Here is a 13,379-nt window from a genome sequence, read left to right on the forward strand (position 1 = left end):
CCTAACCACAGCTCTTTCAGTGTTAAATGATTAAGTCAGAGTTTCTTCCTGGTGGAGAAATTGACACATGGCTGGCTTCTGTCTTGCTACCCTACTTCCTCTCCTTTACGCCCCATGTGACAGCCCTGGATGAGGTTGGTCCTTCTCTCTTTGGTGCTTGCATACATGGTGAGTGCCACGTACTTCTCTCAGTTGGTATGCTTACCACACTGCCTTTCTGTCAGGTGTCCTCTCCAGGTGATGAGCTTCAGAAATCAAGACCAGTGCTTTCTCTGCAGCCTGGTGGTCCCAGTGTTACAGGGAAGGGGTCCAGATCCAGACCCCAAGAGAGGGTTCTTGGATCTCTTGCCAGAGAGAATTCAGGGTGAGTCCATAGAGTAGAGTGAAAGCAAGTTTATTAAGAAAGTAGGCTGGGCACCGTGGCTCATGCCTGTAATCCCAACACTTTGGAAGGCCGAGGCAGGAGGATCGCCTGAGGTCAGGAGTTTGAAACCAACCTGGCTAACATGGCAAAATCCTGTCTTTACTAAAAATATAAAAATTAGCTGGGTGTGGTGGTGCATGCCTGTGATCCCAGCTACTCAGGAGGCTGAGGCAAGAGAACCTGGGAGGCAGAGGTTGCAGCGAGCTGAGAATAAAGAATGGCTACTCTGTAGACAGCAGCCCTGAGGGCTGCTGGCTGCTTATTTTTGTGGTTATTTCTTGATGATATGCTAAACAAGGGGTGGATTATTCATGTCTCCTCCTTGTAGACCATACAGGGTAACTTCCTGACGTTGCCATGGCGTTTGTAAACTGTCATGGTGCTGGTGGAGTGTCACAGTGAGGACGACCAGAGATCACTCTCATCACCATCTTGGTTTTGGTGGGTTTTAGCATCTTTACTGCAGTCTGTTTTATTAGCAAGGTCTTTATGACCTGTATCTTGTGTTGACCTCCTCTCTCAACCTGTGACTTAGATTGCATTAACCATCTGGGAATGCTGCGCAGTAGGTCTCAGCTTCCTTTTACCTAGCTCCTATTCACGATGGAGTTGCTCTGGTTCATACCTCTCTGACACCAGCACTGCCATAGCACTGGACTCATAAAATGACCAGATAGCTGCTAGGATGAAGAGTGAGTAAATGAGGGAAGTACAGAATCTGCACTTATCAGTGAAGAGAACTAGTCAATTGTTTCTGTTTCCTTGTTCCTGCTTTACATACAAATTGGTATTTCAGGTTTGTTTCCAACTGTTTAGGAATAGCAAGGCCGAAAGACATTGAAGACACCATTATTGCTTTAAGAGATATAGTTGTATATACTACTGTATATATACAAGTAATTCTATATTGTTTTCCTGAGTTGGATTGTCCTTCCTGAAATAAAATTATTTCACACTATCTGTCCAGTGCATAGAGGCATTGTGGCATAGAGGCTTTGTGGTATCTAGTATGTGGTAGACAAAGATGAATGAGGTATAGATGATGCCCCTAAGGGGCCAACAGAGGAATTAATAAACATTATGTGGATAATATTATTGGTTCACAATTATTAATATCATTGCTTTTGATAGCAGTTTTAAGCAAAGTGCCTGGGGGTTTTACATTTGGAATCAGGCAAATGAAACAATTTTAGGGTCAGGCGCAGTGGTTCACACCTATAATCCCAGCACTCTGGGAGGCTGGGGCAGGTGGATGGCGTGAGCTTAGGTGTTTGAGACCAGCCTGGGCAACATGGCAAAACCCCATCTCTGCAAAAAGTACAAAAATTCACCAGGTGTGGTGACCTGCACCTGTAGTCCTAGCTCCTTGGGAGGCTGAGGTGAGAGGATCACTCGAGCCTGGGGAGGTGGAGGTTGCAGTAAGCCAAGATTGTGCCACTGCAGTCCAGCCTGAGCAACAGAGCGAGACTCTGTTGTCTCAAACAAAACAAAGCAAAGAAAATAAACCAGGCCTGGCACAGTGGCTCACGCCTGTAATCCCAGCACTTTGGGAGGCCGAGGCGGGCGGATCACGAGGTCAGGAGATCAAGACCATCCTGGCCAACATGGTGAAACCCTGTCTCTACTAAAAATACAATTAGCCAGGTGTGGTGGCATATGCCTGTAGTCCCAGCTACTCAGGAGGCTGAAGCAGGAGAATCGCTTGAACCTGGGAAGCAGAGGTTGTGATGAGCCAAGATCATGCCACTGCACTCCAGCCTAGGCGACAGAGCAAGACTTCATCTCCAAAAAACAAAAAAAAAAGAAAAAAAATTAGTATGAATTCTGAGCTTTTATAATCAGAATTTGCAAACTTCTATTGTCTGGGAATACTTTCTGCACCCCTTTCTCTAATTTTTAAGTACTCAATGTTAAGTCAAGAAGTAGATTAGAAGTTGGGGGCACTGAAAAGGTGTTATAGGCAGAATCTAAAGATAGGCTGTATATAAGCACCTTTTGTTTCTCCCTGACAGTGATAGGAAATGGAAGGTGTTTCAGTGAGGTACTTTGGAGAAGAAATGCTTATGAAATAAAAACTACTTTATAAGTCCCACCTCCCGTTCTTATTAGAATAGGAGACCTCTAAATGATAATGCTGTCACTAAGTAGTTTTACAAGTTGAATCTGAACAAACCATTGTATCACTTTACTAAAATTTCTGTATTTCCTTTTCTTGAACATTTGTGTTTTTTCCGAATTTTTATTTTCCTATTGTAAACACTCTGATTTATATTCTCATAGTTACGTTTTGTACATACTGTGATTATAGCTTCAGAAAAGATTTTAGAAGTAGATTTGCTGGGAAAGGTCGTAGATTTTTTAAAGGCTTTTTATGTGTATTGACACATGGTTGTAGGGCAGTGTTGTCCAATAGAGCTTTGTTTTAGAGCAGTTCTGTCTGACAGAAACTTCTGTGGTGATGGGATTAGTCTATATCAAATTATTCTAAAGCAGTGCTGTCCAGTAGAGCTTTGTTCTAGAGCAGTGCTGATAGAAATTTCTGCGATGATTAGAATATTCTGTTTCTGTGCTTTTCAATATGTTAACCATTAGCTACATGTGACTGTGGAGTACTTGAATTGTGACTAGGGGCAACAAAGAAACTGAATTGTTAATTTTATTTTGCTTTAATTAACTTTGTCACCTTAAATAGGTGTATGTGACTAGTGGCTACAGTATTGAACAATGCAGGTGTAGAAAGTTTAAATTAAATGACATTTTCATTAGCAATATGTGTGTCTGCTTCCTATGTCCTTTTCAACGTGAAATTTTTAAAAAAAATAAAATCTTGGCAATTTGATAAGTTAGAAAGCCTTATCTGTGTTATTTTATATTATTATTGTTAGTGAGGTTGAGTACCTGTGTGCATTACATTTTTATTGTTATTTTATTATTTTTCTGAGACAAGGTCTTGCTGTGTCACCTAGGCTGGAGTACAGTGGCGCCATCATGGCTCACTGCAGCCTTGACCTCCTGGGCTCTAATGACCCACCCATCTCAGCCTCCCAAGTAGCTGGGACTGCAGGTGCATGCCACCATATCTGGCTAAGTTTTGTATTTTTTTGTAAAAAGGATTTCCTCATGTTGCCCAGGCTAGTCTCCAACTCCTGGCTCAAACAATCTGCCCTCATTGGCCTCCTGAAGTGCTGGGATTATAGGCATAAGCCACCACACTCAACCCTTGGGCATTACCTTTTTAAAAATTAATTGTCTGCTTTTGCCCACTTATGCTTTATGATGTTAATCTTTTTCTTTCTTATTGCTGGTTTTTTGTAATAATATTAGTAACAGTTGTCTCATATTGTATATATTTTCCCCAGTTGATATGTTTTTGTTTACATTCAAATTATTCTAGAGAACATAAATACTTTTAATAAATAGGACAAACATTTTCAAAGAAACTCTAGTTATATTACAATAGAGGAGGTATTGAGGAGAAAAAGAGATTGAAGAATGAGAAGAAAAAGAGGTGAAGAAAGAGACTGAGACATATCTTACCCCCAGGGAAAGGATGGAGAACATCTGAATTGTGGTAGAAGAGGAAAGAAGACCACCAGAGAAGGAGAAAGAGGTAGCACTGGAGGCAGAAAGGACAGAAGAAGGAAATAAGAAAGTAAGGAATTGCTGTCCAGAGGTAGGGAGGAGGAAGATAGTATAATATGGTTTTGAGTGCTAGCTCTAGGTGTTGGATGGTTCTCATTCTCCTTTGAAATAATAGCTTGAGGGACCACAGCATTCCAATTGCTCTTTTTCCTTAAATCAGAAGAAAACTTTTGTCACTCTTCTTTGCACTGTCTGTAGGAACCAGGGCAGGATCACTGTCCACAGTGAAGATCTAGTTGGGGCATTTTTTTGTTATACAGTTCAACACAGAACTCTAGGAAAGAAATAGCATAGGCCGGGTACAGTCGCTCACGTCTGTAATCCCAGCACTTTGGAAGGCCAAGGTGAGCGGATCACCTGAGGTCGGGAGTTCGAGACCAGCCTGGCCAACATGGTGAAACCCTGTCTCTACTAAAAATACAAAAAAAAAAAAAAAAGAAGAAGAAGAAGAAAAAAATTAGCTGGGCATGGTGGTGCATACCTGTAGTCCCAGCTACTCGGGGGACTGATCCCGGAAGGCAGAGGTGGAGGTTCCGGTGAGCTGAGATCACACCACTGCACTCCAGCCTGGGTGACAGAGTGAGATTCTGTATCAAAAAAAAAAAAAAAAGTATAGTGATTCCACTGAATAATTAAGCATAATAATTAATATTCAGCCAGAGTCTACTTCAAGCCAAAAAGTCTCAATTTAGGCCTTGCCTTTTGTCAAGACTTTAAACTATTTGCTGGGTAATCATGAACAAGTCTTTTATCCTTGTTAAGTCTTGGTTTCTTATTCTACAAAATGGGAGTAACACTACTTACCCTCCCTCTTATGGCTGTGAAGAGCAAATGGGACATACATATGGTAAAGTGCTTTGGGAAATTCAGTGCAAGGACAAGGCTTAGGTTAGACAACTTCATGGTGGTGGTGGTGGTAATAAAGGGTTATGGGACAGAGGGGCAGACAGCATTTGTTTAATGGAGGAATATTGGTAAATGCAGTATTGGGAAGAGACCAACCTGACAAGCAGAACTTTAAACACTTTCTTACAGAGAGCCTGAAGTTTCCAAAATTTAACAAGAAACTTTGAATACACTGAACCATATCTTTTAAATATCTCATTTTTGTTTATATCCATGACCACAAGGTCATCTATTCATAGATTTTACCAACCTTATCTTTATATATATTTTTTTCTTCCAGATGAACGGGACAAAGTTCAGAAGAAAACATTTACAAAATGGATAAATCAGCATCTCATGAAGGTCAGTTTTTATTTCATTCACTTCCTGGAATTGTTTTGAATATTTCAGTTTATTTTGCAGTAATTGATTATATAGTTCTGAAGCACAGCTTTTGAAAATCATCTTGAAAGTTTAAATTCTAGAGAATTTTGCATGTATTTTAGGCATCTATAATTATTTGGTGTGTGAATGGTGGGTAATGATGGAGGTGGAAAGATAAGTACCCAGTGATTACAGTGCATTCTGTGACATTAGTAAAACCTGTTACTGGAATCTATAAAATCTCAACAGTTTCAGAAGTCTGTACATATTTATATGTTAGTGCATGGAAAACCTACATTTCTTAGTAAGATTTTTTTCTCTTTCAAGATTCAAACCAAATTCTGGCATCAGATTTATGTCGATGGCAGAAGGTTAGATGGGAATAAAGATATTGTAGAGACAGAAGTCTAGACTAATTTTATTCTTATACTTAATTTAATCCAGTGATTGGTGCTTATGTTTAACTTTCTCTATGAAGCAGTTAATGGTTGTGGTTCTTAAATTAATATGTACTTGTGTACCATGGGTAATTTTGAGAATATAAACTATCCAGAAAATAGACACGAAATTTGCATATAATTTCATGGAGTTACTGGACCCCATTGAAGCCCTTCTGTAAATCTTGTGTAAGGAACCCTTAGGATTTCACAATAAAACTATTGGTCACTTTCCCCTTTCTCCCACCTTTTATGGAGAGCCCTAAAGTTAAAATAGGTCATGTTTCTGTTTGGAGTTTTCTCGCGTAGAAACATTATTTTAAATGTGGTTATGTTGTTAAGCTAGCCAACAAATCTTATTTAAACTATCATGAAGCTTAAGAGTGGTACCAGTAATGTAAATAGTGTCTAATCATCTTCTGTAAAGGTGATTTTTATTTCAGGGGCATATCAGAATTACCTTAGAGATGTGTCAGTCCTGTCTCTCTCACCACTTGACAGAACCTTTTTCTCAAATTCCGATAATATCCCTCAGGGAGGGCACATCACCCACTCTCTGACTGAGAATCACAAGTGATAAAAGGTCAAGACCCTCTGCTTTGTGAGGAAATATATTGTGAATTCTGATGTCGCATGTGGCAGTTCATCTGTCCTCTCCCAAGCTTTTATTTCATTCTGCACATACTCTATGGGAGAGGATCTCTTCCTTACAGGCTATGATACCTCTGTAAAGTTTGGGGTGTGGACCTTTGGAGCTGAAGACTCCATTGGGATTTTCCTATCCCTGAGGTGGCTTTAAGGGAAGCAAGCTCTTTGAAGAGGCGCCCCCTTGGCTGCAGCTGTCCTAAGCAGTCTTTGTAGCTATGGAGATCTAGGGGTGGGCATATATAGGGAAGCAAAGAGGGTTGCTTCATATCTTCTGTAGCTACTGCGGTTCCAGATTGGTAATCAAGTCACAGATGCTGGCGGTGGACACCAGAGAAAAGTAGAAGCACAAATGAAAATGACTCATGGAAACCATAGCTCTGGCACTAGACATATTTATTGGGGACCTACTGTGTGCCAAGCATGTTGGACTTGGACTTTCATTTTATGGATGGTTCATAAATTAGATGATTTAGTATGAAGAGACTGCTTTTGCTAAAAGCATCAAAATACTAGTTGAGCTGTTTGAGGACAGAGACTGTATTACTTATTCTGAGGGCCCATCATAGTGCCTGGCAAGAATATTCTCATCATGTTTAATACACGTTGCATACATTAAATTGTTGAGTCCTTCCAGCAGCCCTTCGAGGTGGCTTAATGTAGTGATTACACATACGTAGTCTTTAAAGTCAGACAGCAAGTGATCAAATCTTGATTTTCCTGGAATATGTACCTTTTTTTTTTTTGGGCAAAATGACCTCCTAGATAGATCTCCAAGATAATAAGACTTAATTCTGCTGTAACATACTAAGAATTGGGAAAAGAAGTATTTTAGTCACAGTAGCCAATAGATAGGTATATGCCAGTCTAACTGCTTAGGGTTATAATCAAGTTAGTTTGTTTCCTGAAGTCTATTATGGGTCAGAATTTAAAATTAGCTCTTATTAGATGGGTCAGAATTTAAAATTAGCTCTTATTAGATAAGGAGCCACTTTAGGGAGGGGGAAAGCTGGACAATATGGTCTTGGCTAACTCACACTGCCAGTTAGGTGCTTAAGTTCTTGTTCTGTTTTATTTTAGTGTCAGCTTAGTGTGGACTTTTCTTTTAATCCTGAGTTGTGCACTAAAATTTCTAATAGAGAGCGCAAGTGTGTCAGAACATAGCTTCTTATCTTGCTTTTTTTTTTTATGTCTAGAAGTTATAGCATTAAATCAAGTGAAGAAAAATGATTAAATATCCCGAAACATTTTGGGGTACCAGGCTGCTAAGGTTCATGTTATTATTCATTAATCAGAAAAAATTCAGTCTTCATGGGATTTTTTCTATGCTGGACCTAAAATTGGTGAAAGGAACGTTGCACTAGGCAGTCAGCCTCATTTTGTCTGACTAAGAGGATTGTTGAACACTTTTGTTTGGGTGGCTATTTGGTCATAATGCAGTTAGTGGGACATATACAGTAAATATATGAATGTTGGATAAAACGTCTTAATATTAGGAAAATATTTCTTCTGTATTGGTTTTCTTATATTCTTTACTTAAAATGTTGAATATATTCAGGGTGAAACAGGGAAAGGTGAGCAGTAGGTCCTATATCTTTCTTGGGGCCTACCATATTCCTTTCCAATTAATGACAAATGTGTTATTTGAAGAGCTTTTAATAAAATGGGATCATGTTACATACATGTTAAGGGAAAGGATGATAATGAAAAGATGAGTTGATAAAAGACGAGGAGTAAGGAGAGAAGAAATGGAAGTAGGATCATTCAGATAAAAATATTTCTGTGTGTATTTTTTGATTTGCCTTTTTCAACTCTAGGCATAAGTAGTTTTTAAATCATGGGGCAGAGAAGGGAGAGAAAGGGAGAATTGGAGATACACATTGGATGGCCCTTAAGGAGCCCTGTACCTGGATCTGGAGACCCTTCGTTCTTGTCCTTGGCTTTGTGTACTGTAATAAGTTGCCTGGAGTGCTGACTCAGGCTAGGGATGTGTTCCCTATCTTTTAAATAATTCTTAAAAGTTTTGCCTTTTCTGAATTTTTATCTTGTTAATTTAAATTTAATATTATTCACTTATTTCCCCCTGCTTTTTTCACCCTTGTCATGACTCCAAGAACTGTTCTTGTTTGTTCTGTTCCTTTGGACAGTGAGGTGCTTGAGAGGTTAGTCTCCAGACAGGCCTTTCTTTACTGGATTTTTTTTTTGTCATTTTTGTAAAAGGTATATTGTGTTAACTTTGAACAAATTGTCTTTGAAAGGAAAACATCTTTTGCAAGGTTATCAGTCTGTGACATGTACACCAAACAGAGGTGCAGAAAAAGCCTCACCTTTGAGGTCAGGTAAATGGGGATGTGTCCAGGCTTTGCAATTCATTATTTGTGTGAACTTAATCTCTTTATGCCCGCATCTGTAAAATGGTGGTAATGCCAGCTTGGTGTGAGGATTTAAATGAGATAGTCTAACTAAGCATAAAGCATAGCACTTGGCATATTGTTAGGCACTTTATAAATGGGAGCTTATGGTATAGAAGGGTGGGTTGACTTGGATGGTGTCAAAATTGTGAAGTTAAGTGTAAGTTGCTTTTGGTGCCTATCTACTTCCCTTATCTGTGTCTCTTTTTATTACATTGAGTACTTTTCCTTTTAGTTTATTCATTTTAGAAAAAGCTACAGTTTGGGATTCAGAATCTTTTTGAGGAGATTGATAGGTGTGTTGCCTCTTTACCTTAGAGTCCTGCTGGGACACTGAATGGCTCACCTGTGGTAATCCTGTTAGCTGCGCTCTCTTTGCCCCCTGCCTACCCCTCCACAGATTTTTAAAGGTTTATTTGGGGGCCTGGAGTCCTTTTTTAAATCTCCTTTTCTTCTTCTCCTGCACATTCTTCTCACAGAAAGGGAGTCAATGAACACTCATCATACTTCTGAAAGGTTGGCAGCTTTTGGACCTCAAAGTTAATTTTACTTAGAGTCACACTTGGATGGCATCTTCTAAATCTTCTGGTTCAGTTCTCTCATTTAAAAGTAGGTTAAACTTGCCACACAGCTACTACTGGTAGAGCTGCACTAGAAGTCGTGAAATGAGAATATGAATTCGAATGAGATGCTGTCTCGTGTTTGACTTCTTTGAGCACTGCAATAGGTTGCAGGTCTCAGCAGGTCCCCCTTGGATGTGGGGTTGTGTTTACTTTTCTTACCTTCTAGTTTCAACTGTTTGCTAATTTTTGTGACTTGGGAAGTTGTGATTTATGTAGCTATAAATCAACAGTGCTCAGTGCTCAGGGTTGATACTGGCATGGCAAAGTTTTAAAACTTTATATAACTGGCAAAAGTAAACATTGTGGAACTTTTAAATGATTGCATAAGTTACTGTTACATTTATATGCATAAATATTTTCTTAAAATATTTGGTGAGGATTTTTTTGCTCTTTTATATAGCTTCTTTTACTGTTTTTTTTTGCTTATTTCAAAAGCATGCTCATTAAAAGGAAAAAAGTCAAAATTATAAATGTTTTTGGAAAATCAGTTAGAAACACAAAAGCATTTATTAGAAAAAGTTTTCCTGAAAACTCTGGCACAAAAGCTTGAAAAACAACCCACGATGTACCAAAATTACCGATACTTGAAAAAAAGCCATAACTGGGGGATATTCCTTTTCAGCCAAATGGCTGTTTAGCCCAAATGGTCATGATGATCAAATTGCTTTTAACCGAGTGTATGCCACTCTATATTTTCAAACCATGGTCTCATTTATGTTTAAGCTTTGCATATGTTGCTTCCTTAGAAGAGGGTCCCTTTGGATCTCCACTTTCATCTGGCTGATTAGTGAAGAATTAACTGGCACTTGTGAACTAGCACCCATTAAAATTAGGAACATGGAACCTGCTTAAAAATTTCAAGATATTTAGTTCCTTGATTTAAAAGTCCTTGTTTATCCAGAAAAAAGCAATCTCTAAAAATATTATTGTTTAAAAAGTTAAATATTTGATTTGTGACATCATTTGTTTTATTATATCATTTAAAATATCTAGATAGGGTAACAATTAATGTCAAATATTAAAGCAACTTTATAAGAAAACAAAATTTTCATGATTATTAAATTCTTTCTAAGCCCAAACTTGCAACTTATACATAAAAAGGTAAAGTAATCCTGAGACCAAAAGTTTGAGAAATATTCCTCTGTGTAATAGGTTATTTATTGCAGCACTGTTATAACTGCAAAAGGTTGGAAATGACCTACATGTTCATCAATAAGAGATTGGTAAAAATAATTATGATACATCCAAACAGCAAAATACAACATTAGAAAGAATCAGGAGCATTAGGCCAGAAAATGAAATGAAACACATCAATCTCTTATTGATGGTTTTACTGAGTCAGAAGAGGTAAAACCATCTCTATTTGCAGATGATAGCATCTTGTTTAAAGAAAATCCCTAGGAGACCACCATAATAACTACCAGAATGAATAAATGAGTTCAGTAAGGTTGAAGCATACAATATCAATATTTAACAAACTATTGTGTTTCTATACACTTGCCAAGAACAATCCAAAAATGAAATTAAGAAAACAGTTCTGGGCCGGGCACAGTGGTGCACACCTGTAGTCCCAGTTACTTGGAAGATTGAAGTGGGAGAGTCTCTTGAGTCCAGTCTGGGTAACATGGTGTGACCCTGTTTCTTAATCTTTTGATTATCAAGGAAAATTCAGGATCAGGTCAGAGAATATTTTTCACTCAACAGTCCAGCAGATGACACTAAACTCTATATAGTCTCAGCGGATGACGCCAAGCCCTCAGCCTGGCCTTCAACCACTGCTGCTTCATCTGGCTTTCCCACTCACATCCTGGTGCCCTACACACCCCAGCCCTGGGCCAAGGCTGCTTGAGGGTGGGCCCTGAGAACTTTTAAAATGTAACCTTTTCTCCAGAAAAAAAATAATATGACCTTATTTTGTGTTTTTCAGAGCTAAGATTACATTTGTTTAAAGCAAATTGGCGAATTAATTAAAACTTGTATTTGTTGGTGAGCAGACATCTGTGGCTTTTTTCCAGATGTATTTAAATTTTAGTGTTCCAGTGATTCAGTTGTGTGACTAAGCCTGCCCTTGAAACTGATTGTTCTGCTAAGAATGTTTTCGTTTTGATTCATCATTCTTCAGAATACTTTTAAGAATAAAGTGCAGTTAACACACAGATCATTTACCTTGCAAATCATGGTTTCTAGATAAATTACTGGTGTCAGGAACATTTATGTATTATTCTTTAGCATAATTTAAACTGCAGAACTAGAGTAAGAGCTGGTTGTTATTGGAAATACCTATGTCTTCAGTTCGCTAAATTTTACCTGGAGAATTGTTCCAAAATATAAAATTGATGACATTCTTTTGTCATTTACAGCATTTATTTCTGCCTGTTCTACCTAAGAAACTAGGTACTCCCTCTTTATATTAGAGGGTTTTATATAACTACTTGTTACTCATCTCGTGCACTTTGCTGTCTAGAAATTCACAGGACAACAGTATGAGAAATGGCACCTACGAGTTAAGTACTGATTTAGCTTTTGCTTTTCTCAGGGAATGGGGTGGGGGACAGAGAAAGAAGGAAGGACTTTATTTTCTGAAGCACGTTAACAGCTATCATTGGAAGATTCCCTTTAATCACTTACTTGGACCTGGAATTAGAACTTGAGCCATGAGAGACTGTTTAGGAGGAGTAATTTAAGGGGGTGAATGATTTTTAGGGGAAGGTTGGAGTCCAGAGAAGTCTATATAATGTGGTTTCCTTGCATAGGATCCATCTAATTGGCAATTTATGGTGGAAATATATTCTTCAGTCCTGATCAGCTAAATTTATTCCTTCACATTTGTAAGAGGCTATTTGGTCTAAATATTTTTTCTTTTTGTAAACTTTAATTTATTGACACATAAATGCATTTGGAGAGGAAGAGGCCCTGGATGCCATTGTTGGACACACCCTGTTTGTGAGTCATCTACTTGGTTACTACATGGGAGACACCCAACTATCACAGATTTTATCACTCTTCCATCATGACTTTGGAAAGCTTAATTTACTCATGGCACAGATATTCTTTGCCCACGTAATGAAGTCAGTGACTTCATGACTCCACCAAATCAGTCACACTATTCTTTATTGTCTGATTTGGTGGCGGGAAGAAAATATAAATCCTCAAGCTGAGAACACAGTGGTATCATTGAGAGAATAGAAAAAAAAGCTCTGTTTCCTCTGTGGTTATGACCATTGCAAAGTTATCAAATTTTACATAACAAGAAAATTTTACATCTGTGGGCTCAGATGTGAAATAGGGGATTTTTTTTTTTTTTTTTTTTTTTTTTTGAGATGGAGTTATGCTCTTGTTGCCCAGGCTGGAGTGCTATGGTGCGATCTTGGCTCACCACAATCTCTGCCTCCCAGGTTCAAGCGATTCTCCTGCCTCAGCCTCTTGAGTAGCTGGGAATACAGGCATGCGCCACCATGCCAACTAATTTTGTACTTTTAGTAGAGACGGGGTTTCTTCATGTTGGTCAGGCTGGTCTCGAACTCCTAACCTCAGGTGGTCTGCCCGCCCCAGCCTCCCAAAGTGCTGGGATTGCAGGCGTGAGCCACCGCGCCCAGCCAAAATAGGGGAATTTTCGAAGCATTAACTTTATAAAGGACTAATGAAAAATACTGCTTAGTAGAGTGTATTGCTTTGGGTTCTTAAAACCTACAAATAAGACTTTTTTTCCCCAGACCTTAGATTTATGTTAGTAGTTCCTAAACTGTAGCCTTGTCAAACTCACTTGGAGGGCTTGTTAAAATTGCTGGGCCCCGTCCCAGGAGCTTCTGATTCAGTAGGTCTGGGGTGGCCTGAAAACTGACATTTCTAACAAATTTCAGGAATTTATATTTCTAACAAAATGCTGATGCTGCTGACCTGGGGCTATATTTTGAGAATCCTGTTGTAG

The 13,379-nt window shown here is 38.7% G+C and overlaps 1 protein-coding gene across 3 annotated transcripts in view; it reads left to right on the forward strand.

Moving 5' to 3' along the window:
- DST (dystonin) overlaps positions 1-13,379 on the forward strand; it is a 496,305-nt gene that overhangs the window by 215,373 nt on the left and 267,553 nt on the right. For all 3 annotated transcript variants that reach the window (XM_011960180.1, XM_011960181.1, XM_011960182.1), the window contains one exon: positions 5,253-5,314. In XM_011960180.1, the coding sequence (XP_011815570.1) occupies positions 5,253-5,314 (62 nt within the window). The remainder of the gene's footprint in view (positions 1-5,252; positions 5,315-13,379) is intronic.

The sequence above is a fragment of the Colobus angolensis genome, unplaced genomic scaffold (genome assembly GCF_000951035.1).
Source record: "Colobus angolensis palliatus isolate OR3802 unplaced genomic scaffold, Cang.pa_1.0 Scaffold51, whole genome shotgun sequence".
NCBI lineage: Eukaryota > Metazoa > Chordata > Mammalia > Primates > Cercopithecidae > Colobus > Colobus angolensis.